Here is a 26,666-nt window from a genome sequence, read left to right as displayed (position 1 = left end):
TCTTGAATGCAAACGACCTCAAACACACTTAGCTTTCCCCACTGAATGCCTTTACTACTAGCATGCTTTGAGATATGGAAAATGCGCCCGTTACCACCATATAGGTTAGTGGAGGCACTTTAATCTATGTGGAAACCATAATGCCACTTGGTTCCTTTCCTACGACACGAACAGGCTGCAGGGCACTTAGATGGGATCAATTCTATGTTATAGGTGGTAGAATGTCTCCTTTCCACGTTTGGGCGGGTGGAGGGGGTTTCAGCTTTAAAAATTGCTGTGCCGCATACATCTGAGTGCCGAGATGCTAACACTAGCTTAACACTGGTAAAGTATTGTCAGCACATAGGATGTGTACCTACATCCCCTTAGTGGAAGTTACAGTTGTTTCAAAATGCATCAGCGTTCAAAGAGATAAAAAAAAAAAAAAAACACGCACATTACATAGTGCAAAATATATGAAGTCGAACGAACCTTTGAGCTTATACAAATTTATTAACAAGCTATAATATCCCTAACACATGCTCTAGAGTACTATAAAAAAAAAAAAAAAAAAAAAAAACAGTCAGATTAAATGAAAAGACTATCCCTAAGATATGCTCTAGAGAACTATACAAACAAATCAGATTAATTTAAAAAGACAAGTAGTTCACAATGCGGCTCAACTGAACCTTTAAGCATGTACACAGTGATTCACAAGCTATAATGTCCCTAACATATGCTGTATTACCCTAAACAATCAACTATACAGGGCAGTGGATATCCAAGTACTCGTAGTATCATTATTAACTTGCAGGCATGCCTTAGCATGAAATTAAATGATCAATAGTGCATATTCTAGCATTGCTCTAGTTCAAGTAATACAAAAAATTGTAAATAATGACTATTCCAGCAGCTTACTGCCGCAGAAGGGGCTCCGCATGCACTAGCAACTACGATGGAAAGCAAAGAAAAGAAATGGCGCGAGGTAGGGGGTTTAAGAAACCTCACTTCCATTTACCAGGAGAAGCTATAGTAACAGTAAGCTGATTGGTGGAAATTGTCTCCACGTGGCTTCACTCGGCCACCACAAGACTACAGAGCTTATAGAGGCAATCAATGAGCTCTAAAACAGGGAGAGCAGGAAAAAACACCCAAAAGTGGGGTAAGTTCTGTATAACTGCTTCCCTTTAACTACTCAATAGAGTTTGAAAATATGTATTTCTGGGGGGGGGGGGCAATACTATTAGTGCTGCGAACTTCCGGGCAGACCACTACACTATTAGATACATTTAAATTGCAACAATGTAAATAGATAATAACCTTGTTGCTGTCTTTGGAAATATCATTTTTTTTAAAGTGTTGACTGCAAGAAGTTAGATTTAAAATGCACAGCAGTCCCTTTTGGTCCCGAACCATTCATGGGGGTGGATTCAGTTAGGTGGGTGAATAAAGTACAGTTGTGTACACTTACCATAAATGTAGATTTTCGAGTGTATTCACTGTTGCAGTCATCACATTTGGGTTATCTGCCTGCAAGTAGCCCTCAGCCGGCCTGAATACCAGAGTCTTCGGATTTCTGCATCAATGCTGTCACCTCTTCCATGACGTCAGGTTGTCAGGGGTATAAAACATGCAGCCGATGCCATCACATCAATTTATCTTGCCCCAGATGTCAAGTGCCCCCACAACAGGATGCAATTATATGGTATGGTACACCCCCATCAAAAAGCAAATGCACATGATATAATATATACCAAACAAGAAGGAAAGGTAGAGCCAAGAGAAGTCAGGGGGCTGGAGGGAGGGTAACCAGGACTGCAACAGTGAATGCACTCGAACATCTACATTTATGGTAAGTGTACACAATTGTACTATGTTCTTCTTGTTTCACTGTTGCAGTCATCACATTTGGGTTGATTCCCAAAACTAAGGAATGGTGGAGGTAGTTAAAGAGCATTAGGGCCAGCAATCAGGCCCTGTCAGACTGCTGTGGCAAATCCAGCTCTGGATTTAGAAAAGATAGGCAGGTGGTAATGCTTGGTGAAAGTATCTACAGAGCTCCAGGTAGCAGCTTCCAGGATGTCCCTGGTAGGGACTTCTCTGAGAAATGCCGTAGAGGTAGATGCAGCCCTGGTGGAATGAGATCTTATCCCCTGTGGGGTAGGTTTTCCATGGTGCTTGTAGCAGAAATGAATGCAATGGGCTATCCACTTTGAAATGGCCTTCCCCTCTGCCCCTGCAGCAAAGCTAACTACCAGTTGGTCAGATTTTCTGAGAAGCTTAGTCCTGTCCAAATAGAATCTAAGCTGTCTGTGCACATCCAGAGAATGCAGTATCCCTTTCCCCTTTATTTTGAGGATTAGGGAAAAAAGTAGGCAAATGAATGGACTGGTTTAGGGCCACACTAGACACCACCTTGGGCATAAAGGATGGATTAGTCCTGAAGGAAACCTTGTCCACATGGAGGATAATGAAGGGTTCCCACAGCTATGAGGGCCTGCAGTTCAGACACTCTTCTTGCTGAAGTGATGGCTAGAAGTAAGGCTGTTTTCCAAGAAAGGAATTTCAACTGCTGTAGCAAGCTGGTTCAAAGGTGGGAAGAGTGAGTTTTTCCAATACAAAGTTAAGGTCCCAGGCTGGAGTGCGAGGTCTCTGGGGGGGGGGGGTCTTAAATTTTTGGCCCCTCTAAGGAATTGTTATAGCAGGGGATGAGAGAAGAGGGATGGTTCAGTGTTATAATGTGCTGAAGTGGCAGAGGCATGAATCTTAACAGACGAGAAAGATAGGCCCTTGTGGAGCATTTCTGTTAAATAATCTAGAATATGAGGTAAGCTGGGCACCGTTGTGCCCATCCCGAGTCTGGCTCCAGGAACAGTATCTTTTCCACTTTTCTGAATAGGATTTTCTAGTACTAGACCTCCTTGCCTCAAGAATGACATCCAGCACCTGTTTACTGATGGTTGCTAGAGGATAGCTCAGGGGATTAGCCAGGCTACAAGGTTCAGGGTTTGAAGCTGAGGGTGCAGAATCTGGCCTGCCTGCTGGGACAGCAGGGAAGGGGTCTGAGGCAGGTGCCATGGTTGTTGCACAGTCAGACTGCACAAAAGGGGGTACCCAGTGCTGGCGTGGCCAGTCTGGTGCAATCAGTACTGCCCTTGGCTTGTCCTGTTTGATCTTTAGTAGAACCTTCAAGAGGAGAGGCAGAGGGGGAAAGGCATAAACCAGGAGGCTTTCCCAGGTAAAGGACAGGGCTTCCACTTTCCAAGCTTGACTGGGGGAGTTATGGTGCAGAATGTGTTCAACTGGGAGTTCTGAGGGGAGGCAAACAGGTCTACCTCTGCAAGAGCTTGAATATTTTGGGTTCCAGTCCCATTCGTGTGGGTCCATGAGATTTCTGCTCAAGTCGTCTGCCAGTGAATTTAGAGATCCTAGCAGGAATTGAGCTTGTAGGTGCACTTGGTAGCTCAAGGCTATGTTCCACAGAGCCATGGCTAGTCTGCAGAAAAGGTAGGGGTGGGTTCCCCTGTGCTTGTTTATGTACCACATAACTGTGGTTGTCTGTCTTTACCAATAGTTGTCCTGGAAGAATAAGGTCTTTGAAGGCTGTCAGAGCATTCTGTACAGCTAACATTTCTTTTTGATTGATATGCAGGTGCATCTGGTTTGGGTTCCATTTTTCCTGAATGCACTGCCCTGCCATGTGAGCCCCCCATGCATAGTCTGATGAGTCTGTTAGGGTTTGGGAGGCAGGGGGTAGAGTGAAAGGGAGTTCCCTTTGTTGTGGTAGCAGGCCTCTGCCCACCAAAGAAACTCTGCCCTTAAACAAGGAATGATAGGAATCACTGTTTCCAGGTCCTGAAAATGTTGACACCATAGACATTTTAGATACCATTGAAGTTTCCTCATATCCAGTCTTGCATATGGAATTAGCAGAATGCAAGAGGCCATGAACCCCAGAGCTTGCAGTATTTTCCTTGCAGATAGCTGCGTTTTTGTGGCCAATAGTTTGAAGTAGGTTGTCAAATAAACTTGTTTCTCTGGAGTGAGGAATGCCATCTGGGAACTTGTGTTCAAGCGTGCTCCAAGGAATACAATCTGTTGGCAGGGTACTAGGTGTGATTTCTTCTCGTTGATGGTGTAGTACCCCAGTGAAGTTAGAAGTTTCTTTACAAATGCCAGGTGTTGTAATAGCAAGTCCTGACTTTCTGCCTAAATCAGACAATTGTCCAAGTATGCGTAAATCTGAATATCTCTCTGCCTGCAAAATGCAATGGCTGGAGCTAGACACTTTGAGAACACCCTGGGAGCAGTAGATAAGCCAAAGGGAAGAGCAGAGAACGGATAGTGCATGGAGCCTGCCCTGAAACGTAGGTATTGCTGCAGGATTCCCTTATTGGGATGTGCAGGTAAGCTTCCTTTAAGTCTAGGGTTGCCAGCCAGGCATCCTTGGCTAGCATAGGAAGAAACTGTTGAAGAGTTAGCATTTTGAATTTTGGAACTACCGGAAAGGTGTTGAGAATAGAGAGGTTCAGGATAGGAAGCCTGGAGTTTTCTTTTCTGGGTACCAGAAACAGTCTTGAATAAAAACCTTGTCCCCTTAGTTCTGCTGGGACAGGTTGAATATCCCTGATACTGAGAAGAGAGAACCTGCTGTTGGGCCTCCGCCCATTGATTTGGGGGTGGTCTGGCCAACCATTTGGGGTTGGTAGTGTGTGGAAGTGGAATACGTATCCTCAGGATATGTTCAAAACCTATTTGTCCTGGGTAATGAGTTCCCATTTTTTTGCATGAAGGGCGAACTTTCCTCCTAAGGGAGCAAGAAGTTGAGCACAGCTTGGAAGGGTTAAGGTTAAGTCATTGTGTCATTTTTCCGTAGGGGGCTGGCTTACTACTCCCTGCTTTGGAAGTGGGAGCCCCCCACTGCTTAGATCTGTGCGAAGCCTGAGACTGAAGTCTTGGTGGTCTGCTGTTCCTGGGTTTGGACTGGAAAGGACCAGTTCTTTGAAGGCCGATGCCTACTGAATCTGGGAGGTTGTACTTGTAGAAAATCTTTTAACAGTTTGCATAGATTTAGCTTCTTCCTCCATCTTTTTGAGGACTTCCTCTGCTTTGTTGCCAAAAAGGTGTGGCTTGGTTTAAGGGTGCATCCAGTAATTTAGCTTTAACATAATCTGGAAGGTTTTGTTCCTTAAGCCAAGCATGCCTTCTAAGTACAGACCCAGTGACAGCAGCCCTGCAAGATTCTTCTAAAGCATCAAAACCACATTGCAAAGTATGTTTACCAACTTGTTCTGCAGAATGCATTAAATCTTGCAAGTCTTTGTGTTCAGCACAGTCAGGAATCATTATCATTTTCTGTTGCAGTCCCATAATATGCTGCTGATACTTTAACATATGAAACTGGCAATTTAGAGCCCTAATGGCCAAAGCAGCAGAAGTGTAAACCTTCTTACCCCATCTGCAAAAGGCTCTAGAATCTTTATCAGAAGGGGCAGGGTTTTTGGCAGCAGTAGCCATAATGCCTTTTGGTCCTTGGGAAACTGTCTCTGGATCTGCAGTAGGATTCTTAAAGAGGAACTTGTGAGAGTCAGGCACTCTGATAGTACCTGTCAGGTTTTCTGGGAGCTGGAGGTAAAGTGTCTGGGTAAGGCTAGATTCCAAGAAAACATCATCTACAATAGCCACAACTGGAGGGATAGCTAAAGGCCTGTGTTGAGGCAGGAGTAAGAATTCCCCAAGTCTCTTGTTGGGCTCTGAATAGTCCTGGCTTTCCCAGCGGAAATGCTCCCTAAGGGTATGCAAAGTTTCACCAAAAGAAAAATCTACTGGAGAAAAAGCCGAGAGAATGGAATCCTCTGCATCAGAATCCTCATAAGTAGATAAGAGCAAATCCTGGTAATCAGAAGGAGCAGGGATATCAAATTCCTGATCAGAAGAATCAGAAAGAAAATCGGTTCTAGGTCTCTTAGAGGGGGAAGGCTGGCTTCCCTAATTAAGGTAATAAGGTCTTCAGCCATTCTGAGCATTTGTTTTTGAGGCATATGGGCCTGAGTCATTGGTTTGGTCATTTGTTTTCTAGGCACAGTGCGAGTTTTAGGCCTGAGGAATTCGGTACTTCTAATTGGAAACGATGCTGTTGGTTTAATATGAAAGTCCGTAGGCCTGAATACACTCTCAGAAGCTGGTGCCTGCACAGCGGCTCCGGACCCATCCAAGGTAGAGACATCCTCAGGTTCCACAGTTGAAGAAGCATCTTGCGGCAAACCGGACTCCAAATGGGTCTCAGTAGAGGCCTGTGAATCTGTAGTAGCGGGTTATCAGGGGCTGCAAAAGAGCCTCACTGAGTACTGGCGGACTGGTGACTAGCTTAACGGAAGTGTCGTCGGCAGTTTTGGACCTATGCGGTCTGTCTCTGTCTTTATCCTTATGTTTTTTCGGAAGATTGGTAGTCAGATGGCTTAACGAAGCCATTTCGGAGTACGGAGATAGAGAACGAAAGTATCTGGCTACAAAAATAGCCCGACGACGAATAGTTCGGGCATTGAACAAGGCACAAAACTGACAGCGACGGACGCTGTGGTCTGGGCCTAAACAGGTGATGCAGTAAGAATAAAAATCTGTATGAGGCATTTGCTTTCCACAGGCAAGACAATTGTTATTTTTTTCTGATATCGGTTAGAGCAAGAAGAAAGGATCCCCAATGGGGTACTTATCTTTTTGGAAGACTTCAGGTCTGAAACTCTAAAATGAAAATTTCAGGAGTCAGCCAACCGGCACTTGCGAACTGCTTTGGGCACCGCATGGCAAAAAAGACTGTAATGGCGTCGGCTGCATGTTTTATACCCCTGACGACCTGACGTCAAAGAAGAGGTGACAGCATCTGACGCAGAAATCCAAAGACTCTGGTATTCAGGCCGGCTGAGGGCTACCTGCAGGCAGATAACCCAAATGTGATGACTGCAACAGTGAAACACGAAGAACATCCTTGTTGCTGTCGTTTGCAGTCTTTTACATTGACTATGATCATGTGTAGCACTCAAAACAAAAAAAAACTCTGTGTCCATCTTTATGGGGAATCTGCTTCCCACACTCACATTTTCCCTTCCTAAAGATATGTAAGCTACAATAAATAGGAAAAAACTCCAATGGGACACTTATTTGCAGAAGGTTTGGTAGTGGAAATAACTCAGTGAATGGCTTGCAGACCAAATTCAAATGTCACATTCAGACTGGCAGCAAAGTTCTGTGGATTAGGTGCTCGTACATCACATATACACATTACACCTTGCATGTAGGACATACATCTGATGTATGGCCCCCAGAAGATGTAAAGGCTTTGGTATTGGGCCAGATGTTCAGCTATCCATGTCAGGATATCCAAAGAGTAAAGAATAACAGTGATAAAGAAAGACATCATAAGACTCTCTCAATGACAGCGAATAGAAATAAATGTTCCCCATCAGGGTACTTACCTGGCATCTAAGCTCAGATGCAATCCAAACCACAACAGGAAGATGAAACCCTTGACACAAGTGAACAAAAAGTATGCATACAACTGTGTGATGAAAGTTCTGATATGGTGCAAGTAGATGCCAACCTTATACTGGAACATCCTGACATTCCAGGGGGTGGGCATCCACTAAGCCACAGGGATTGAGCTCCGAGTTCAAGAAGTTAAGCCAGACATACGACTCTGTGGCTGAAGTCCAAGTATTCAAGACTACTGCAACAGGTATCTAAATGAAGAACATCAGTGTTCATCCTAAAAATCAGACTGAGCTAGAAAGCAACATAATCAAAATATATATCCAGTAAGGAAAGCACGGCAAACCAGAAATTAGGCAGAAAGCTTTCATGTAGAACTTGCAGTTAGCCTTCCTTAATCTGTAGTAAAACAATCATCTGATTTGGGCAGAAGTTTAACAGAAAAGTTCCATATCATTTAAAAAAAAATCCCAATAAGACTCTTGGGGCAGTTCTCTTAACACATTTCTATTGAAATGCATCTTTATCTGATGAAACACATTCTCTTAAAGGAAACAAATATCACTTGTATTACATCACTTACCATGTTTTAGTCTTAGTACAAATTCAAATAGAAAGACTATTCAAACTCAGCTGGAATTAAAGGGGAAATCTGCAGAATACATGCAAAGCACAGCAGTGCAAATCTCACCTGTTTTTATTGAACTGGATGGCAAAGTCTGTCATAACCTGCATAGCATTGTTAGACAAAGACATCTCCATGTAGATGGAACCCATGCGACGGACAAATGTTCCACTGATCTCCAAGCCCTTAGCTTTAACAGCAGGCAGCCAAACCTGAGTTGGAAGACATGACAAACAGAAATACAAGTTACAGTAATCACAGACTCAATTATACATAAAACTAAGCTTAGAAGACCTTCTAACATGGACAGCAACTGACCCTGTTCACCTTCAATAAGAGCAACCTTGGGCAGATCAGTTGCTTAGATAATGGAGCCTCAACTAAGAGCAGAGGCCATCGATCTACATCCTCTTCCTTGGTAGAAAATGATAGGACACTTTTGTCACTGCCACAATCCCTAGTCCAGCCTAACATGTATAGACACATGTCCATACACATGCCTCTAGTAATAGAAAGGGGGGAAAAAAAAAAGCATTCAACAGTAATAAACTCTTCAGTGTTCAGGATCAAAAGTGCCAAGGTGAAATTTATGGTAGGGTACAAATGAAATAGTATCTACTTAGTGTGAGAACCACAGGGAAACCCATAACTCAACCTACCTTCTGAACACTAAGTTGATCACAGTTACTTTAAGTCAGGGGGGAGATGGAGGAAAAAAAAACAAAAAAAAAAAAAACAAAAAGAAAGCAAGTTCTCAATGGATAAAAAAAGTGATTTAGTAGAAGACAATTACTGACCCATTTCTTTCTTTTTCTGACCTTTTTGTCCTGTGTGTGTCATTGTTTGGCATTCCACCCATTACGGCATATCCATTTTCAGATTTACCAGCCACTTTCTAACTCTCAGACTTTCTTCAACAGTGCTAGAGCTGGCACAGAAATTCTGGGTGTCCTGGGGGTGTAGCCAACTACTTCCACCAGGAGGGGGCTCTCTTATGACGTACCTTGTTACTTCCCCCTCGTTAATGGTCTCCATGGTAAATCAGAGGGGCAGGCATGGAATTCGAAGTGTAACATTTTATCCGGCCTCTGCAGCAGCTCGGCCATGTCCATCACCCAATCTGCCTATTGAACCAAGCCTTTCAACCGTAATGTCCCCAGCCTCCACCAGGGACTGTCACAGGAGACACCCACAGAACCTCTCCTCCTCACCAAGCATGGTAACACCCATCCCGCTCTATAGTTTTGTCAGTCATCTGAGCCACTATTCAAACAAAGATTGGATTGGCGTAGTCAGGGCTTTATCCCTCTACACCACCAGAGTGGCTTTACTGATCCATTTCTACAATTTTTATGTTACAAACAAATGACCAAAGTACATTTATGTTTGAAACTTAATTTCACTTTCACAGATTCAACAGTCATTATATACTGCTGATCATATCCTGACCAACATTTAATTTAAGACACTGAAGCAGCCTACACTTCTGGGACCTAAAACTTTTAATAATGCAATGACTGCGACCAAATGTGTGTCTGTAAAGAAGATGCAGGGTTTCAGAAGTATGACATTTTTCAAGAAAAGAAAATACTTACTGATTTTGGAGCAATGTATGAAGCCGAGGGTCCCCCAACTCCTCCAGTCAGTTCAAACAATTCTCCCAAACCTCCTCCAAGAGGTGCACTCAAAGCTGCAGGCATAACTGCAGGGGCTGCAAAACCACTTCCCATCTAAATGGAAGAAAAACCAGTGTCAGCAAGACATAAGTTTCATTACTAAATGACAAAGCTGAATTGTGCAATGACATATGGTAATGGACATCAAAAAACTTATGAGTGGTAGCTGCAAATTAAAGCTAGGATAGAAGAAACCACAAAGCAACTAAAGTTAGGTCCTAAACGTGGCAAATAAATCAAGCAGAATAACTACAGATAGCTATAGATTATAACTAGCTATATAGCTATAGACAGATAACTATAAATAGAATTACAACTACAAAGAAAATGAAACAATTTCCTCAGAGCAATTTCAGAGGATAAATCTGCAGTAATGAAGTAAAAGACATCATACCCATACAATGCCTCAGATGAGATGGGGTAGTCCATGTGAAGAAATTTATAAACCAGTTTATATAAAATAGGGCATATGAGGCAGTGGTCAACACCAGTCAGAGACTAACTCATGGAATTATTTTTCTACTTTAGCAACTATGTCCAAATGAAGTCGGTGGCAGTTCAGATGCCCAGTTATATTGATATGTGTAGTACCCAAAAAAACAAACAACTTGTATGTACAAAATATTCTTTGGAGAAAAACACAAGTTATTAAGCCTGTTCTCATGATAGCCAAAGAATCAATATGCCACTCAGCCCATTACCACAAATTACAGTTTTGAAATTCTCCGCAAGTAAATTTCAATACCAATCCACAAAGCTAAGAGATGCATATGTGAAATCAGCTGAGCAAGCCCTCAGATACCCAAACATCCGCATTATGTTAGCACAGTGCCGATGTTCAGGTATCTGAGGGCTTGCTCAGATACCTGAACATCGGCATTCTGTTAGCAGAGTCCCTTCCCTTAGAAATGAAATGTAAACAGCCTCACTGTCTTGTCCTCACAGCCAAAGCAGTACACAAAGTAATAAAAAGTGCACTCTGGTAGTAAACTGTAATTGCTGGTAGGAATAAAGAAAGGATAAGCTTTACAGTTGGAAAATACTGAAAATGTACTTTTAAACTCTGATGCAGCAGTACCCTCCAAAACATCTCTTTATTTTTGTTCTTGCCAAGTATTACGTCACATGGCAGTGAAGCTACTGTGTTCACAAATTAGACAGAAGGTACCATTCTGAAAGAAAAAAAAAATTAAATGTTACTACTGCTACCACACATTACCTTTATGGTGGCGATAAGTCTGTGTACGTTAAAGTCCATTTACCCTGAAATCAAGCAGCACTAGCAGCTAGTATGAGATCTTCATTCATCCTGCAATTACCCACTTAAACTACCCTGGATACTAGCTCCTAATTCAGTGAGTGAAAATCAGGGGAACTAATCCTGAATAGGCAGCCGCGTGCACACACACACACACACACACACACACACACACACACACACACACACACACGAGGACAATACGGAGGAATGACAACTCTTCTATGCCACTTCTTTGGGAATGCTGAAAGAAACCAAAGTACCCAGCAAAGACCTATAAGGCCAAAGAAAGACTGTGCAGACACTACATTGAAGGTACCCCAGTCAAGAACCAAATGAAAGAACTAAGTGTTGGAGGGCAGCAAAGTGCTACCTAGCGGCATATTACTTATTTGTGTTAAGTTAAACAGATTATCCAGCTGGTATTCATACTGACAACGGATATATGGCCAGAAAAGGACATGCGTATAAAGTAAACAAAGCTCCATATAACTGACAAAATTTGTATACAGTATAAAGGAGTGCAATAAGAATACAATGATATATAACAGAAGTAATGCAGTCTAGTAAAACTCCATTTAAACATTCTTAGAAGGAACACCACATGCAATAAGACTCAATGTCACAAGAATGGTCATGTGGAAGGACAGTACACAGAACAGCCCAGCTGAGAGGAAATACAGTTGTGTACACTTACCATAAATGTAAGTGTTCAAATGTATTCACTGTTGCAGTCCTGACTTGTAGGATTTCCTGCTGTGGAAGCCCTTGTCTGGCCCTGTTACCAGAGTAAAAATCTCCCTCCTCCTAAGACTGGCAGACAACCTACCCTGACATCAGTATCCTTGGGTATAAAAGGTACCAGCCAACGCCATGACCTCAGTTTTTTCTCGTCTCTTAGAAGGAAGGAGACCACAGGATGAAGCATAAAGTCAGGCAGCACGATGCCAGGACACTTCTATGGGCTAGGCTTGTAAAGGCTCCAGGGCCATTAGCCTAGTACACACCTATGAACCTATAAGCAAGGAACAAAGGTAGAAAAGGGGCCTTCAGGGTAAACACCAAGGGCATCCTCTGGTTAGTGAAGAGAATAGAAGCAGACAACTCCTGCAGGCAAAAAAGGGGGAAGGAGGGAGAGAAAGAAGACTGCAACAATGAATACGCTTGAACATCCACATTTATGGTGAGTGTACACAACTGTACTATACTCTTCATGTTGTCACTACCGTGGGCATAAAGGATGGATTGGGTGTGTGTTGTCTCTTGGGGAAGTCTGATATGGACCATTCCCCTAAGGAATTGTTTCATTGGGGTGGGAAAAAACAGGAGGATGAACAGAGATGTGGGCTGAAATGGCAGAGGCGTGAATACTGATGGAAGGAAAGGATAGGTCTCTTTCCACTAGGATGTCCTGGTAATCAAAAGTGGCAGAGACATTGGCTGATTTAGGATTGAGGCCTTGCTGCTGACATCAAATACAGAATCTTTTCCATTTGGCTGAGTATGACTTCCTAGTACTAGGCCCTTTAGCCTCTTTACAAATGTCATGGGCTTGTCTGCTTAGGAAGAGAGCTCAAAAGTACAGTTGTGTACACTTACCGTAAATGTAGATGTTCGAGTGCATTCACTGTTGCAAGTCATTACATTTGGGTAATCTGCTGGCAGGTTGCCCTCAGTTGGTCTGAATAACAAAGTCTTGGGTCCTGCGTCAGTTGCTGTCTCCTCTTCCATGACGTCAGGTCGTCAGGGGTATAAAACATGCAGCCGACACCATTTTAATCAGTTTTTCTTGCCCCAGATGTCAGGTGCCCCCCAAACGGGGAGCAAAAATATATATAAACTGTAAATATATAAATGCACCTTAGAAACATAAAATTTATCTTCAACTAAAAGCAAATACACCACAAAGGCTTTTGAGTATAGTGAAGGAAAGAAAAGGTATAGAATGGGGGATGGTGGGTGGGTAACCTGGACTGCAACAGTGAATACACTTGAACATCTACATTTATGGTAAGTGTACACAACTGTACTATGTTCTTCGTGTTTCACTGTTGCAGTCATTACATTTGGGTAGAATCCCAAAGCTATGGATGGGAGGATGGAACTAAACAGCATTAGGAGCAGCTACAAGGCCCTGCAGGACTGCAGTGGCAAAGCCTGCCCTGGATTTGGAGAAGAGAGGTAAATTATAATGCTTTGTGAACGTATGAACAGAGCTCCAAGTAACAGCTTCTAGAATGTCTTTGGTTGGGACCCCCTGAGGAAAAGCTGCTGAAGTAGAGGCAGCCCTGGTGGAAAGGGATATGATCATCTTGGCACAGGTTTATCATGGTGCAAATAGCAGAAACTAATGCAGTGGCTTATCCATTTAGAAATAGTCTGCTTTGATATAGCCTTCCCTCTGATCCTGCAGCAAATGCTACCAGTAGTTGCTCAGACTTTCTTAGAGATTTTGTCCTGTTTAAGTAGAATCTTAGTTGTCTGTGTACATCCAATGAATGCAGAATCCGCTCCCCCTTGTTCTGCAGATTTGGGAAAAATGTTGGCAGGTTAATGGTCTGGTTAAGAGCCACACTGGATACCATCTTAGGCGTAAAAGGAGGATTGGTCCTGAGGGCCACCCTGTCCGGGTAAAATATAATGAAAGGCTCCACTGCCACGAGAGCCTGTAGTTCTGAAACCCTTCTTGCTGAAGTGACTGCCAAAAGAAAAGCTGTCTTCCAAGAGAGAAATTTTATATCCGCAGTTGCTGCTGGTTCAAAAGGAGGCAGGGTGAGTTTTTCCAGCACAAAATTGAGGTCCCATGCAGGAGTTGGTGTTCTCCTTGGAGGCCTTAAGTTTTTGGCCCCTCTGAGATGCTGTTTAAGCAGTAGATGAGTAAAGAGGGGAGGGCTCTGTGTTGTAATGAGCCGAGATGGCAGAGGCATGGATTTTTATTGAAGAAAAAGATAGGCCCTTGTCAAGCATCTCAGTTAAGTATTGTAAAATCTGAGGAATATTCGGCTTTGCTGTGTCTATTCCTTGTGCTTGGTTCCAAGCACAGAATCTCTTCCATTTATCAGCATAAGATTTTCTAGTACTAGGCCTTCTGGCTTCCAAAATGACATCCATTACAGGTTTACTGAGAGATGTGGTTTGAATAATTAGCTGATTAGCCATGCTGCAAGAGTTTGGAGCGGAGTGTGCAGAATTTGATAGTTCTGCTGAGACAGTAAATGAGGTGTTTGAGGCAAGTACCATGGAGGAAGGTGTGATATATTCCTTAGAAGCGGGTACCAGTGCTGGCGAGGCCAGTACGGAGCAATTAGAATCATTTTTGTTTTTCCTGTCTGACATTTAGTAAGACCTAGGAGAGTAGAGGCAAAGGGAGAAAGGCAGACTGATAGGTTTATTCCAGCTGAAGGATAGAGCATCCACTTTCCATGCTTTTTTGTGATGAGTTCTTGTGCAGAATTAGGCTCCCCCATTTCTGTGTTAACATGCTGAAGATTTCTGGATCCAGTTTCCATTCGTGCGGGTCCATAAGATTTCTGCTTAGGTCATCTGCCAGAGTATTTTGCTTTCCTGGCAGGAATTGAGCTTGAAGATGTATTTGGCAAGTCAAGGCTGTGTTCCACAACGCCATGGCTAGTCTGCAAAGGGGGTAGGAATGGGTACCCCCTGCTTGTTTATGTACCACATAACTGTGGTGGTGTCCATCTTTATCAGTAGTTCTCCTGGATGAAGTAAGTCCTTGAAGGCTGTCAAAGCATTCTGAACAGCTAACATTTCTTTCTGGTTGATATGCAGATGCATTTGGTTTGGGCTCCATTTGCCCTGAATGCATCTCCTTGCCAGGTGGGCCCCCCAGGCATAGTCTGATACGTCTGTAGTTAGGGTTTGGGTGGCAGGGGCGGAAGAGTGAATGACAGTCCCTTGTTTTGGTGACATGTCTCTGCCCACCAAAAAAACTCCTGTTGTAGGCAGGGAATGAGAGGAATCATGGTTTCCAGGCTGTAACAATGTTGACTCCATAAACTTTTTAGGTACCATTGAAGTTTCCTCATATGCAGTCTCACATATGGAATTAGTAGAATGCAGGATGCCATGAACCCCAAAGTCTGCAGAATTTGTCTTGCAGATAACTGGGTTTTTGTTGCCATTTGTTTGAAGTATGTTGTCAATTGCATGTTTGTCTGGCGTGAGGTAAGTCATCTGGGCAGTTGTACTCAAGCTTGCACCCAGGAATGTAATTATGTGAGAGGGTACCAATTGTGATTTCATTTCGTTTATGGTGTACCCTAGGCATGCTAGAAGCCTTTTTACAAATGCCAGATTTTGAAGAAGAGTGTCCTTGTCCTCTGCCTGAATGAGACAATTGTCCAGATAAGGATAAATTTGAATGTTTCTTTGTCTGCAGAATGCAATTACTGGTGCCACACACTTTGTAAAGACCCTGGGTGCAGTACATAAGCCAAAGGGCAGTGCAGAGAATTGGTAGTGCAAAAAACCTGCTTTGAAGCGGAGGTATCTTCTGCATGATTCCCTTATTAGGATATGCAGGTATGCCTCTTAAGTCTTGTGTTACTAACCAAGCATTTTTGCCTAGCATAGGTAGTAGCTGTTGTAAAGTCAGCATTTTGAATTTTGTAATGTCTAGGAACGTGTTCAGTATCGATAAGTCCAGTATTGGACACCATGAATTGTCTTTTCTGGGTACCAGGAAAAGTCTTGAATAAAATCCTTGTCCTTTTTCCTTTTCTGGTACCGGCTGAATAGCCCCCATATCCATGAGGGACATGACTTGTTTCTGGGCCTCTGCCCACTGGTTTTGTGGTAGATCCGCCCATCCGTATGGAATTGGCAAAGTATGGAAATGAAATCTGTACCCCTGGGATACTATGTTTAATACCCACTTCTCCTGGGTAATTAACTGCCAATTTTGAGCAAGAAGTGCTAGTTTTTCCCCCAAGGGGGCTGCCAAAAAATAAGTGCTTGGAGATGGTAGAGGAAAGTCATTGAGACTGTTTACAGTAGGGTTGTGCTTTGTTTCCTCCAGATTTGGAGGTGGAGGCACACCATTGCTTTGATCTGTAAGAACCCTGAGATTGACATCTGGTGCCTTTTGAGTGCCTGGGTTTGCCCCGAGTGGCTCTGTTGGACACAAGAAAGGACCAATTTTTAGTAGGCCAGTGCCTACTGAACCTGGGTGGCTGCACTTGCAAGAAATATTTTACAGTTTTCATGGATTTAGCTTTGTCTTCCATTTTCTTTAAAACCTCTTCTGCCTTATTACCAAACAGAGCATCATGCTGCAAAGGGGCATCCAACAATTTAGCTTTAACATGATCAGGCAGATTTTGCTCCTTGAGCCAGGCATGCCTTCTAATCACAGATCCAGTAACTGTGGCCCTGCATCGACTGATCACACAGATCAAAAAAGCCACTCAAGTGGCCATACACACCTTGAGCTCAATGTGCTGTTAAACAACCAAAACACTAACTTTAAAATAAAAATATTTCTGCAGTGGGCAAGCCTCCTCCCCACACTCGACTCTCTTGGCTACTTACATATAATAATTTCAAAACCTTACGAAAGTGCAACAATAGGAACTATAGTAAGCTGACCATTACCACTACTCTGTCTCTGTACATCAGTATGTTTAGCCAGTTACCACAATCGTAGTATGCTAGGTGACCAAGACGCACCAACTGCCAACAGTACATAATGAAGAGGACCTTCAGTGAGAAGGACTCATCAGTTAGGATTAGTTTACTAATCCTATAACAAGGCAGCCATACTGAATTATGATATTAATGTTTCTGTGAAAGTCTTTTCAAGAATTCACAACTACATGGGGCACTGAAGACATCAATAACATCAAGGCCAAGTTCCTTGCATATCATAATAAGTAGGTTCAATGAAAATCTTTTAATAATAGTTAACAGAAATGACATAATATGTGATTTGGTCAAAATCACATCACAGGAAGGCGGCCACAAAACTACGAGGTCCACATTGTCTTCTCTCCAAGGCCTCCTCTCCCACACAGCAATTACACTGAAAGTACTGAGAAAGCAGTATCTCAGGTACAGTCACACACACAAATACAAGTACATGCATGTCAGAGTATATGTGCATGTTTACATACTTGTGTTTGTGTGTGAGTATATGGCAAAGTCTAGTCATCTAAGAACTTACCATAACTGCAGATGTCCTACTGATCACTGCTGCAGTATTCCGGACAATGGGTTGTCTCTGCTATGTCCAGCCTCAGTACCATCCCCTAGGCCATATGTCCCACAGAAAACCTTAGCTTGTATGCATTGAGGTATAAGACTACTGAGAGAGGAGAATGGTCAGACAGTGGTATAACCTGAATTGGTAAGAAAATTTTCCCTGGAGCAAAGGGAGAGAGACAACTGCAGAAGGAAAGAAAATAGTTAGAGAAACGAGGATTGAGGGTGAGATGGAATACTGGCAACAGTGATCAGCAGGACATCTACTGTTATGCTATGGAGGGTGAGATGTAATACTGGCAACAGTGATCAATAGGACATGCTACGTTCTTACACAGCTGTACTATGTCCTGACTAAAATCAATGTTGCAGTATTCCTGACATATAGGTGATTCTCAGAGCTGAAGGAGGATGGAAGGGTGGTTAATAAGAGTTCTCCAGCAGTCTAGACAGGACTGACCTAGCAAAGGCTGCCCTGGAACTGAAGAAAACATACATTTTGTAGTGTTCATTAAAGATGTGTACAGAGGACCACGTGGTTGCCTCCAAGACAGACCTGGAGTCTGTGGAAGTGACTGTCCTATTGGAATGTGTTTTGGGGCAGGAAGATAATGTCTTACCATGGTGTGAGTAGCAGAAAGAAATAGCCGTTGAAATCAGTAGTTTGTTTGGAGACTGACCATCCCAGCTTAGAGGTCATAAAGGATACAGACAATTGATCAGTCTTTCTGATGGATTTAGGTTTGCTCAGGTAAAATCCAAGTTTTCTGTGATTGTCTAGGAAATGTACGACTCCCCCCATTTGGGGAATTGGGAAAGGTGGAAAGAAGAATGGCCTGATTGAGGGACGGCTCATTCACTACCTTAGGCATGAAGGATGGGTTAACCCGGAGAGTCACCTGGTCTCTGTGACAAATGTGAAATTGGGAATGGCATGAGAACTTGTAACTCAGTAACCCTCCTGGCAGCGGTGAGGGCCAAGAGGTGAATGCTTTCTAAGTTCAGGATTTCAGAAAAGTGGAAGAAGCTGGTTCAAAGGGAGGCACAGTAAGCTTTTCTGGCACAAAATTAAGATCCCACGATGGAGAGATGGATTTCCTTTGGGTGGGGTTAAGAAGCAGAGCTCCCCAGAAGAAAAGCTTGACCCCCAAGGAGTGGTAGTGCTGGAACCACATAGCCTTCATAGAGCTAAGAGGAAGAAAGTGATAGCAGACAAATGAGCTTTATGGATGAGTAGGACAAGTCTGACTGAAGAAGCTTGCAGAGGTATTGCAGTACAGGAGGGACCTGTGCAAAGAATGGATCCTGACTACGCTTGCAGCACCAGAAGGAAACGCTTTACCATTTAGCCATGTAAGACTTCTCTGGTAGTAGGTCTCCCAGCCTGTTGTAGGGCCTGTACCACTTCTTCAGAGAAGAGATTCTTTGAAGGATTACAATCCTTATACATAGGGCTAGGGGGAGGGATGGAAGATTCTAGTGGGGCAGCAAACTTTTTTCTAAGTAATCAGGTCAGGCTGCAGAAGATTCTTCCTGTAATTTACTTTTGCCAGGTAGAATAGTAGGGGAACCAAAACTGCAGCAACCAAACTGGAGCCAGTAAGAGGAGTTTGGGAATTTCCTTTTGTGCCTTGAGAATAATTTTTGGAATGAGAGGCAACGGAGGGAAAGCAAAGAGGAACTTCCCTGTCAACTGGAAAGACAAGGCATCTGTCCTCAAGGCTGTGATGCAAGGGACTCTGGTGCAGAACTGGAACAGCTGACAGCTGCTTGGTGAAGCAGAGGTCCATCTGAGGAATACCACACTGAAGTGCGATGTTGTGGAAGACCTCTGTTCAAGGTACATTTGTGGGGATCTTTCATAGGTTCATAGATTGGTACTAGGCTATCGGCCCTAGGGCCTATAACAAGCCTAGCCATAAAAATTCCCTGGCCATTTCTTCCCACAGTATTTACTTCCCTGGACCCCTGTCTAGCAGGGTGACTGACATGATCCTGGGGTGAATTTCCTATCTCCCATCCACTCATCAATGTTCCTTTTGAAGAGGTTCAAAGAGGCACTCTGCTTGACATTTATGGGCAGTCTGTTCCAGGGTCTGGGGAGTCTCTGGGTCAGGAACCTATCCCTCCAGCATGTTTTGTTCATTGTGATGACAAGGTTTAGATTCCTGGAGCGTGCGTCTCTGAGGGAATGGGATTTCTTTAAGTGTAGCACATCCAACAGCTCTGGGTTTGACATGTCATTCTATATTAAGCAGAGATCGCCTCTGAGTAGATGATATGTGACAGAGTATAGGTGGAATTTTTTTTTTAGACTGTCAGCATAGAGCATCTGCTTTAGGCCTGCGATTCTTTTAGTGAGGTATTTCTGCGGCCTTTCCAATTGTTGCAGATGTCTTGAGAGGTACATACCAAACAGGGCGTTGTATTCTATAATGGGTCTAATGAGGGATCAGTGTAGTGGGACAATGATCTCCTTTTTTCTGGATGAAAAGCCCTTAGTGATGAGGTATGCCACATAGAAGGATTTCCTGACTGTTGTGGTGATGTAGTTATCGAATAAGACCACTGTCCACCTGTTTCCCCAAGTCTCTGATCATACTTTCAGTGTTTAGTGTAGTGCCACCTATGTGGTAATTCACGGGTACATGTTTTTTCCCAAAGGGGATAACTATACATTTCTTGGCATTGAGCTTAAGCCCATGGCTCTGGCACCAAGCATCTGTTTCTGTAAGGCCCTTTTGTAGAATATCCACATCATTTGGGAATTCAATAATGGCTCCCAGTTTGCAGTCATCTGCGAACTTTGTTAGCCAGAGTCCCTTAGTGTTAGCCTGTACTTCAGAGAAGTAGATGCCAAACAAGAGTGGTCCGAGGACTGAACCCTGAGGTACTCCACTTGTCTGGAGCTGGATTTGGCGTCTGCTATGTTTACAGTGTGGGTTCAGTCAGTAAGCCAGTTGGCAACCCATCGAGTGACGTAGGGACTAATGCCCAGCTTAGTAAGTTTATCTATGATTCCAGAGTGGGAGATGGTGTCGAAGGCCTTGGCGAGGTCCTGATAGGCTGTGTGGACTGCCTTACCCTCATCCATGGCTCTGGAGACTGATTCAAAGAAGTCAATCAGGTTCAGGAGACACTATCGTCCCTTCACGAACCCAAACTGGGTGGGGTCCAGTGTTTGAAGGTTGCCAATGTCTTTGTCTATAAGTTCCATGATAACACGTTCCATGGCCTTGCAATCAGGCTCATCAGACTGATGGGATGGTAGTTTCCAGGATCCAAGGTGGATACCCCCTTGTGGAGTGGGATAACTGTAGCTGTGTGCCACTCAGTGGGCACAAAGCCTGAGGTGAGGCTATGATTAAACACAACACTTAGGTGAGGTGCCAGTTCATTTTGTAGTTCATGTAGTACACAGCCCAGGATGTTGTCTGTTCCCATGGATGCTGTATTCTTAGCTTTGGAGAGTGCTGTTTTTACCTGTGAGGCCATGATTACTGGGATTTGGCAATCTTTCAGTACTGAGATGGGCCCTTTAGGGGGTGAGAGGGGGGTGAAGATGGCAGTGAATCGATCTGCCAGGATACTGGTAATGTCCTTGGGATCAGTATATTTAATGCCATTCTGTTGTAGCTCAGAGCAGATCTGATCATTGCCATTTAGATTCTTGACACAGCTATAGAATGCTTTGTGGTTGTCTTTGAGAATCGTTGGCAATTTTATTTTCTTATCTAGCTTTGGAGGATTTTATGAGGGATCTCAGCTTCTTATTGAGGGTGGTAAGGGAGTTTTTTGCACCCTGAGATTTTCCTCTTTTCTGCAACAGTTTCTTCCTTCTGTTGTATAGTTTGTTTATGACAGGGGACCACCAGATTGGCTTCCTTTTTTTGGAGGAGAGCATCTTGGTTCTATTTGGGATGGCTCGATTCATGCAAGAGTGGATGCGCTCATAAAGTGCTTTAGTATAGAATTCGGCAGTCAAACTTTCAGTTCCCGTCTGCATGGGTGTCATGATGTTTGTCACTTCTGACTTGAGTAGCATGAAGTTGGCCTTGGAGAAGTTTTTTATGGACGTTTCCTTACTGGGAGGGTGGGGGTGGGATGTGGATGTCAAAAATTATAAGCTTATGGTCAGACTTAACCAACGAGGGAGTGACCACTATTGTGGAGCATCAATTTCCCATGTTGGTAATGACCAGGTCCAGGATATTGGAGCCCCTGGTGGGACTATGGATTAGTTGATCCAGGGTTGGAATTTATGAATTCCAACAACCGTTGAGCAAAGGTGTTGGTACACGAGTAGTTTTCCCAGTTAATGGCAGGGTAGTTGAAATCACCCAGTATTAGGATGTTTGGTTGTATATTTCCAGTATGTTTAGAAACGTGTAGTGAGAATCTTGGGGCATGGTGGGGGATCTGTAGTAAGCCACAATTTTGATTGCAGTCTTACCTAGTGTTAGTTGCACCTGGAGAAATTTGGATGCATTGTGTTGGGCAACTATCCTGGAGGTGTTAATGCCCTTGGTGAATATGGACACTCCTCCACCTTTAGTGTTTTGGTCCTGGTTTGGTGGCCAAACAGCATGGTAAGAGATGTAAGCCTGGTATTGCAGGGGTGCTCTCTGGAGCCTTGAACCAGGTCTCAGTTATTGCACAGATATTGATGTTCTCCATTTTTAGGAGTACCTCGTGAGAGTGCATTTTGAGGTTTAGACTTCTAGCATTGAGTAGCATTCCCTTCAGATTTTGCATACTTGTACCTGTTACGGTGGTGGTTTTGCCCTTTGAGCCATGCCTAAAAAAGGCACTATAGGGGTGACAAAAGCCTTAGACAGTAACTTGAATCCCAGTACTTGCCCAAAATAACACCCCAATTGAGACCGTTCCGCACACTAAACTCCTCGGTATCATCATCGACAATCACCTGAAATTCGATATTCACAGCTGCGGTGATGGTGCTGCGGTAGTGTTGCCACCTCACAGTAAGATGTTGTTCTGTTCGATTCACTAAAGCGTCTTCTGTGTGGAGACATGCATGAATGGGCATACCTTCATTGAAGGTTGTACGTCAGGGCTGGCAACTCGGTACGTAAAAATCTACTGCCAATCATTAGCGGACCGGAGTTCCGCTGTGGCGACCCCTAACCGGGAAAAGCTGAAAGATACAACAACAACATTCAAACAGCCGTCAAAAAAGCCCACCAAAAGCTTGGTCTCCTCTACAGACACAACCGCTACCTAACTCCCTCCACTAGAAGACCTTAGCCTCCTCCTACCTGCTCCCCTCATTAATAAATGGGGCCCCCCTACTCACCAACCTCCAAACTTGGCCTACAGTCCAAACTAAACTCCTGCTACAATAAACTATGCAAATTTGCAACCAAATCCAGAAACCCTTCCCACCACTGCAACTCCCTCCAATCTCTTCAATGGTTAGAATTTCCTAACTACCTGAACTTCCTGAACCTCACCACAGTCCATAAACTTGTGTTCAACCCATCCAAATGCCCCACTCTCTCCTCCGCCTTAACCCCTTACATCCCTAACCGCTCTCTCAGATCAGAAAATCGAAATCTCCTACAAATCCACAAACCTTCCTGGCCACTTGGCCAATTACTACTATTATACTCCACAGCCAAACTATGGAACTCCCTTCCCCCATACCTACACAATATCCCAAATCATACCAAATTCAAATCCCTTCTACACTGCCACCATTCTACAAACTGGATATGTTCCTGTTCAACTCCTACTTGACTCCCCACTACCTTCCCCTCACCCCTACCTTTTTCCCTCCACCTAGCAACCTTCTACTCATCCTAATCTCTAACTGCACACATGCACAAAAAAAATAAAAACATTTTCTCCTAATGTTTATTTAGCTTAACTACGAGCAATTATGTAATCTGTACACTACAATTTTGTTATTCATTCTTTGTACATCATATTATTGTATATATACTGTACATACCTTCATGTTAATGTCCTTGGAGCTTTTCTCTCCTGGACTCCACTGAAAACGGGCTCTTCTTGGCCGAGTGGACTTCCCCGGTCATCAAACTGAAAATAAATAAATTAATAAGTAAAAGGGGGTCACCATCACAATTCCTTGTTTGTCCTGCTGAATCTTTAGCTGGACTTTTGGAATGAGAGAAAGGGGAGGGAATGCATACAGAAACATCCCCTTCTATGAAAAGATGAAGGCATCCACCTTCCAGACCAGAGGATGATGAACTCTGGCACAAAATCATGGAAGCTGTCTGTTCAGGGAGGAGGCAAAAAGCTTATTTGTGGAGTACCCCATTTATGGGCAATGTCCAGGAAAACTTCTCTGTGAAGCATCCATTTGTGGAATTGTATTTTGGACCTGCTCTATGTGTCTGCCACTACATACTGACTAGTTAACTGGAGGGGACTCTGAAGTTTGACAGCCAATTCCCAGACTTGCAGAGCTAATCTGAAAAGGAGATAAGACTTTGTCCCTCCCCGTTTTTTTACATATCAGAAAACAGTCATGTTGTCTGTGCAAACCTTTAGAGGACCTGGGATAAGGAGGGTATGAAACATCTGAAAAGCCAGCAGGAATGAACTTATTTCTTTCATATTGGTGTGTTCCCTTCTTTGAGTGGGAGACTAAGTCCCGTGTACTTTTAAGGAGCTGAAAGCTGCCCCCACCCTCTGTCTGAGGAGTCTGTGAACATCTCCTGAACCACTGGTAAAGGATGGAGTGAGAGACCTAGGTTGGCAGTTAGCTGTTGAATCCACCAGGTCATTTCTGTTTTCAGACAAGGGGAACTGGGAACTCTAGGGGGTGTGCATGTTGCATCCACACTGATTTCAGGAACCACAGTAGCTTCCTCATGCGTAGTTTTGCCAGGGGAAGCACTGGGATGGTGGATGCCATAAAGACCAGGGTTCTGAGAAAGGTCCTGGTCATGATGGGAGTCAGTAGGATGAGGCTTTGGAAAAAGGAAATGGGCTCATGAGCCTTCTCAGTGGGGAGAGAGACCTTCATAAGGTCTGTTTGTAGCTTGCATCCCAGAAATATCTGTTCCTGGGATGAGGAAAAAGAAGATGTCTGGTAGTTTATTTTAAACCCACAGATTGCAGGATGGAGACGGCGGAGTTCAGATTGTGTTTCAGTGCTTCTGGACTGGCTGCTTGAAAGAGAAGGTTGTCCAGGTATGAGAAGACCTGAATGCCTTGAAGTCTGCAGTAAGCAATTACTGGGGCTTTACATTTTGTGAATACCCTTGTGTTGGAGACCAAAAGGCAAGGCAGAGAACTGAAAGTGTCAGGAAGCCACAGAGAATCTTAACTTCCTAAGATGAAAAAGAGTTTGCAAGGTTAGCATTCTGAATGTAGGTACCTTCAGGAAGGAGTTGACATAGGAGAGGTCGAGGATGGGTCTTCCATGGGCCCTCTTTCCTTGGTACCAAAAACATCCTTGAAAAGCACAATTTTCCCCTATGACTGGATGGTACTGGTTCGATAGTGCTTTGATCCAGCAGGTCTTGTAGCACCTTTAGGAAATGTGATAGTTGGTCTCTGGGAGGTTAATGGATGCCCCTGAAGGGGGGCAGAGAATTCCATACCATGAAGTAGCTCTTTTTTATGATGGAGGGCACCCAGGCATCCTGTGTTATGTTTTCCCAAGTTGGAAAGGTGTAGGGAAAGGGGGGGCTTCCAGGGTCCAGATAGACAGGTGGACCCTGGTCTGTCTGGAAAGGACTGTTTTTGAGGTGGGGTTTGTAGTGGAGTCCTAAGGTGCTGACATCTTTTGCCAGACTTTTCTGATTTAGCTGGAGGAGGCCGTGACTGCCTTCTAACAAACACTGAAGGATAGTTCCACTGGAATTTTGATATGGGAAGACCAGGACGTGTTTCAGTTCCTGCATCTCTTTCCCCTTCTCTTGTAAGGTTTTGAAGAATTTTGCAGCAGCAGGGCCAAACAGGGCTGAATTTGCATTTAATGTCCTCTGGTAGAGGTTGCGGTCTCAGGCAAGCAAATCTTCTCAGGACCGAGCCTGTGGCAGCTGCCATAGCTGAAGCTTTCACAGCACTGTAGTTACATTTTGTCCACTATTGCACACACCCATCTTATCTCTACCCTCCTCTATGTCTCTCCAATTTATACCAATCTTTGTAAAAGCAACCTCAACAAACTTACAAACTAATACAACAACACTGCCAGATTTGCCACAAGTTCCCCATTTAGAACCCACCCTTGTCATAATCTAAAACAACTGGGTTGGCTGGAACTCCATAATCAACTACTCTTTTACCAGCTTACTAGCACTCAAAAGATCTTCCACAATCCTAGTAACAAACCTATACTTATTAGCCTGGTTACCCCTACATAAATCTATCTACCCTATGCTCAGCAAAGAAATTGCAAGTATCACTACATAAGCCCAATAATAAGGCTGAGGACTCTGTTTTCCAACACCATGGGGAAACCTTGGAACCTGCTCCCAAAAGAACTCTCATCACTTTCCTCTACACCACTCATCAAGAAGTAACTCAAAGAATACCTTAAAAATAACTGACTATGTCCATGCACTAACCCAGTTTAATCACTTCCATCCTTCATACTTTGTCTAAGCTTACCTCACTACTGCTTTTGCTATGCACTCCTTCCTATTAACCTCTGAATTTATTTGCTATCAGCTAATAAAGTTATGTACTAGATTAGAGTATCATATAAGGTACTGTAGTAATTTGTCCTTTCTTAGCAAACTCTCTGTAGTATAGTATGTATTTGTCTATACCTCTTGTAAATATTATTTCTCCATTTGTCTTGTAAAACCTTTGTAGATTTATTGATGTTTACCTATCATCTAAATAACTTAAATTGCCTTGCCTTAAAAACGTACTGTATCTATATGTTTAGTAACTATTAGTGGAGCTTTTCTCACCGGGCCTCTACTGAAAATGGACACATATCCATTTGGACTAGACAGGTCAACAAATGTAAAATAAAAATGTAAAATAAATAAAATAAAATAAAAATAGAAGTTATGTTCTTACCATAACATTCCATGTTAGTTGTCTTCTTCTCGCCTTCTTCTTGCTGGATGGGTTCGGAGCCGACCTCGGCTCCGACTCGGCCACTCTAAAAGCTCGAGAGTTGGTTCCACCGGCTCGAGGCTCCCCTTATATCCCACAATGCTAGGCGAGAGTTACCTCAGATCTCGTTTGTAAGCTAACCCCAGCTTATAATAGTAACAGAATAACTCTAAACAGAGTCCACCTCTAACAACAGGAAGAAAGAAGGGTGACCTATATCCTGATCCAGGAAATATGCAGAACAGCATATGTCTAAGAAAGAGGTGGTAGAAAGAGAGGTCACGATCACAACTCCTCTAGGTCTGTCCAGGCCAGGGAAGCGAGAAGGAAACAACAGGACGTTATGGTGCCT

General features: G+C 43.5%; 1 protein-coding gene across 6 annotated transcripts in view; it reads right to left on the bottom strand.

Annotated features, from left to right (window-relative positions):
• The window catches only part of AP1B1 (adaptor related protein complex 1 subunit beta 1), a 1,110,789-nt gene that overhangs the window by 391,909 nt on the left and 692,214 nt on the right, over positions 1 to 26,666 (bottom strand). For all 6 annotated transcript variants that reach the window (XM_044068431.1, XM_044068429.1, XM_044068433.1 and 3 more), the window contains 2 exons: positions 9,685 to 9,819; positions 8,156 to 8,301 (listed from right to left, as the gene is read on the bottom strand). In XM_044068431.1, the coding sequence (XP_043924366.1) occupies positions 8,156 to 8,301; positions 9,685 to 9,819 (281 nt within the window). The remainder of the gene's footprint in view (positions 1 to 8,155; positions 8,302 to 9,684; positions 9,820 to 26,666) is intronic.

The sequence above is a fragment of the Protopterus annectens genome, chromosome 4.part0, assembly GCF_019279795.1.
Source record: "Protopterus annectens isolate FY-2018-M chromosome 4.part0, PAN1.0, whole genome shotgun sequence".
Taxonomy (NCBI): domain Eukaryota; kingdom Metazoa; phylum Chordata; order Ceratodontiformes; family Protopteridae; genus Protopterus; species Protopterus annectens.
Note: the sequence above shows the minus strand (reverse complement) of the source record. Positions and strands in the feature narration are given on the sequence as shown.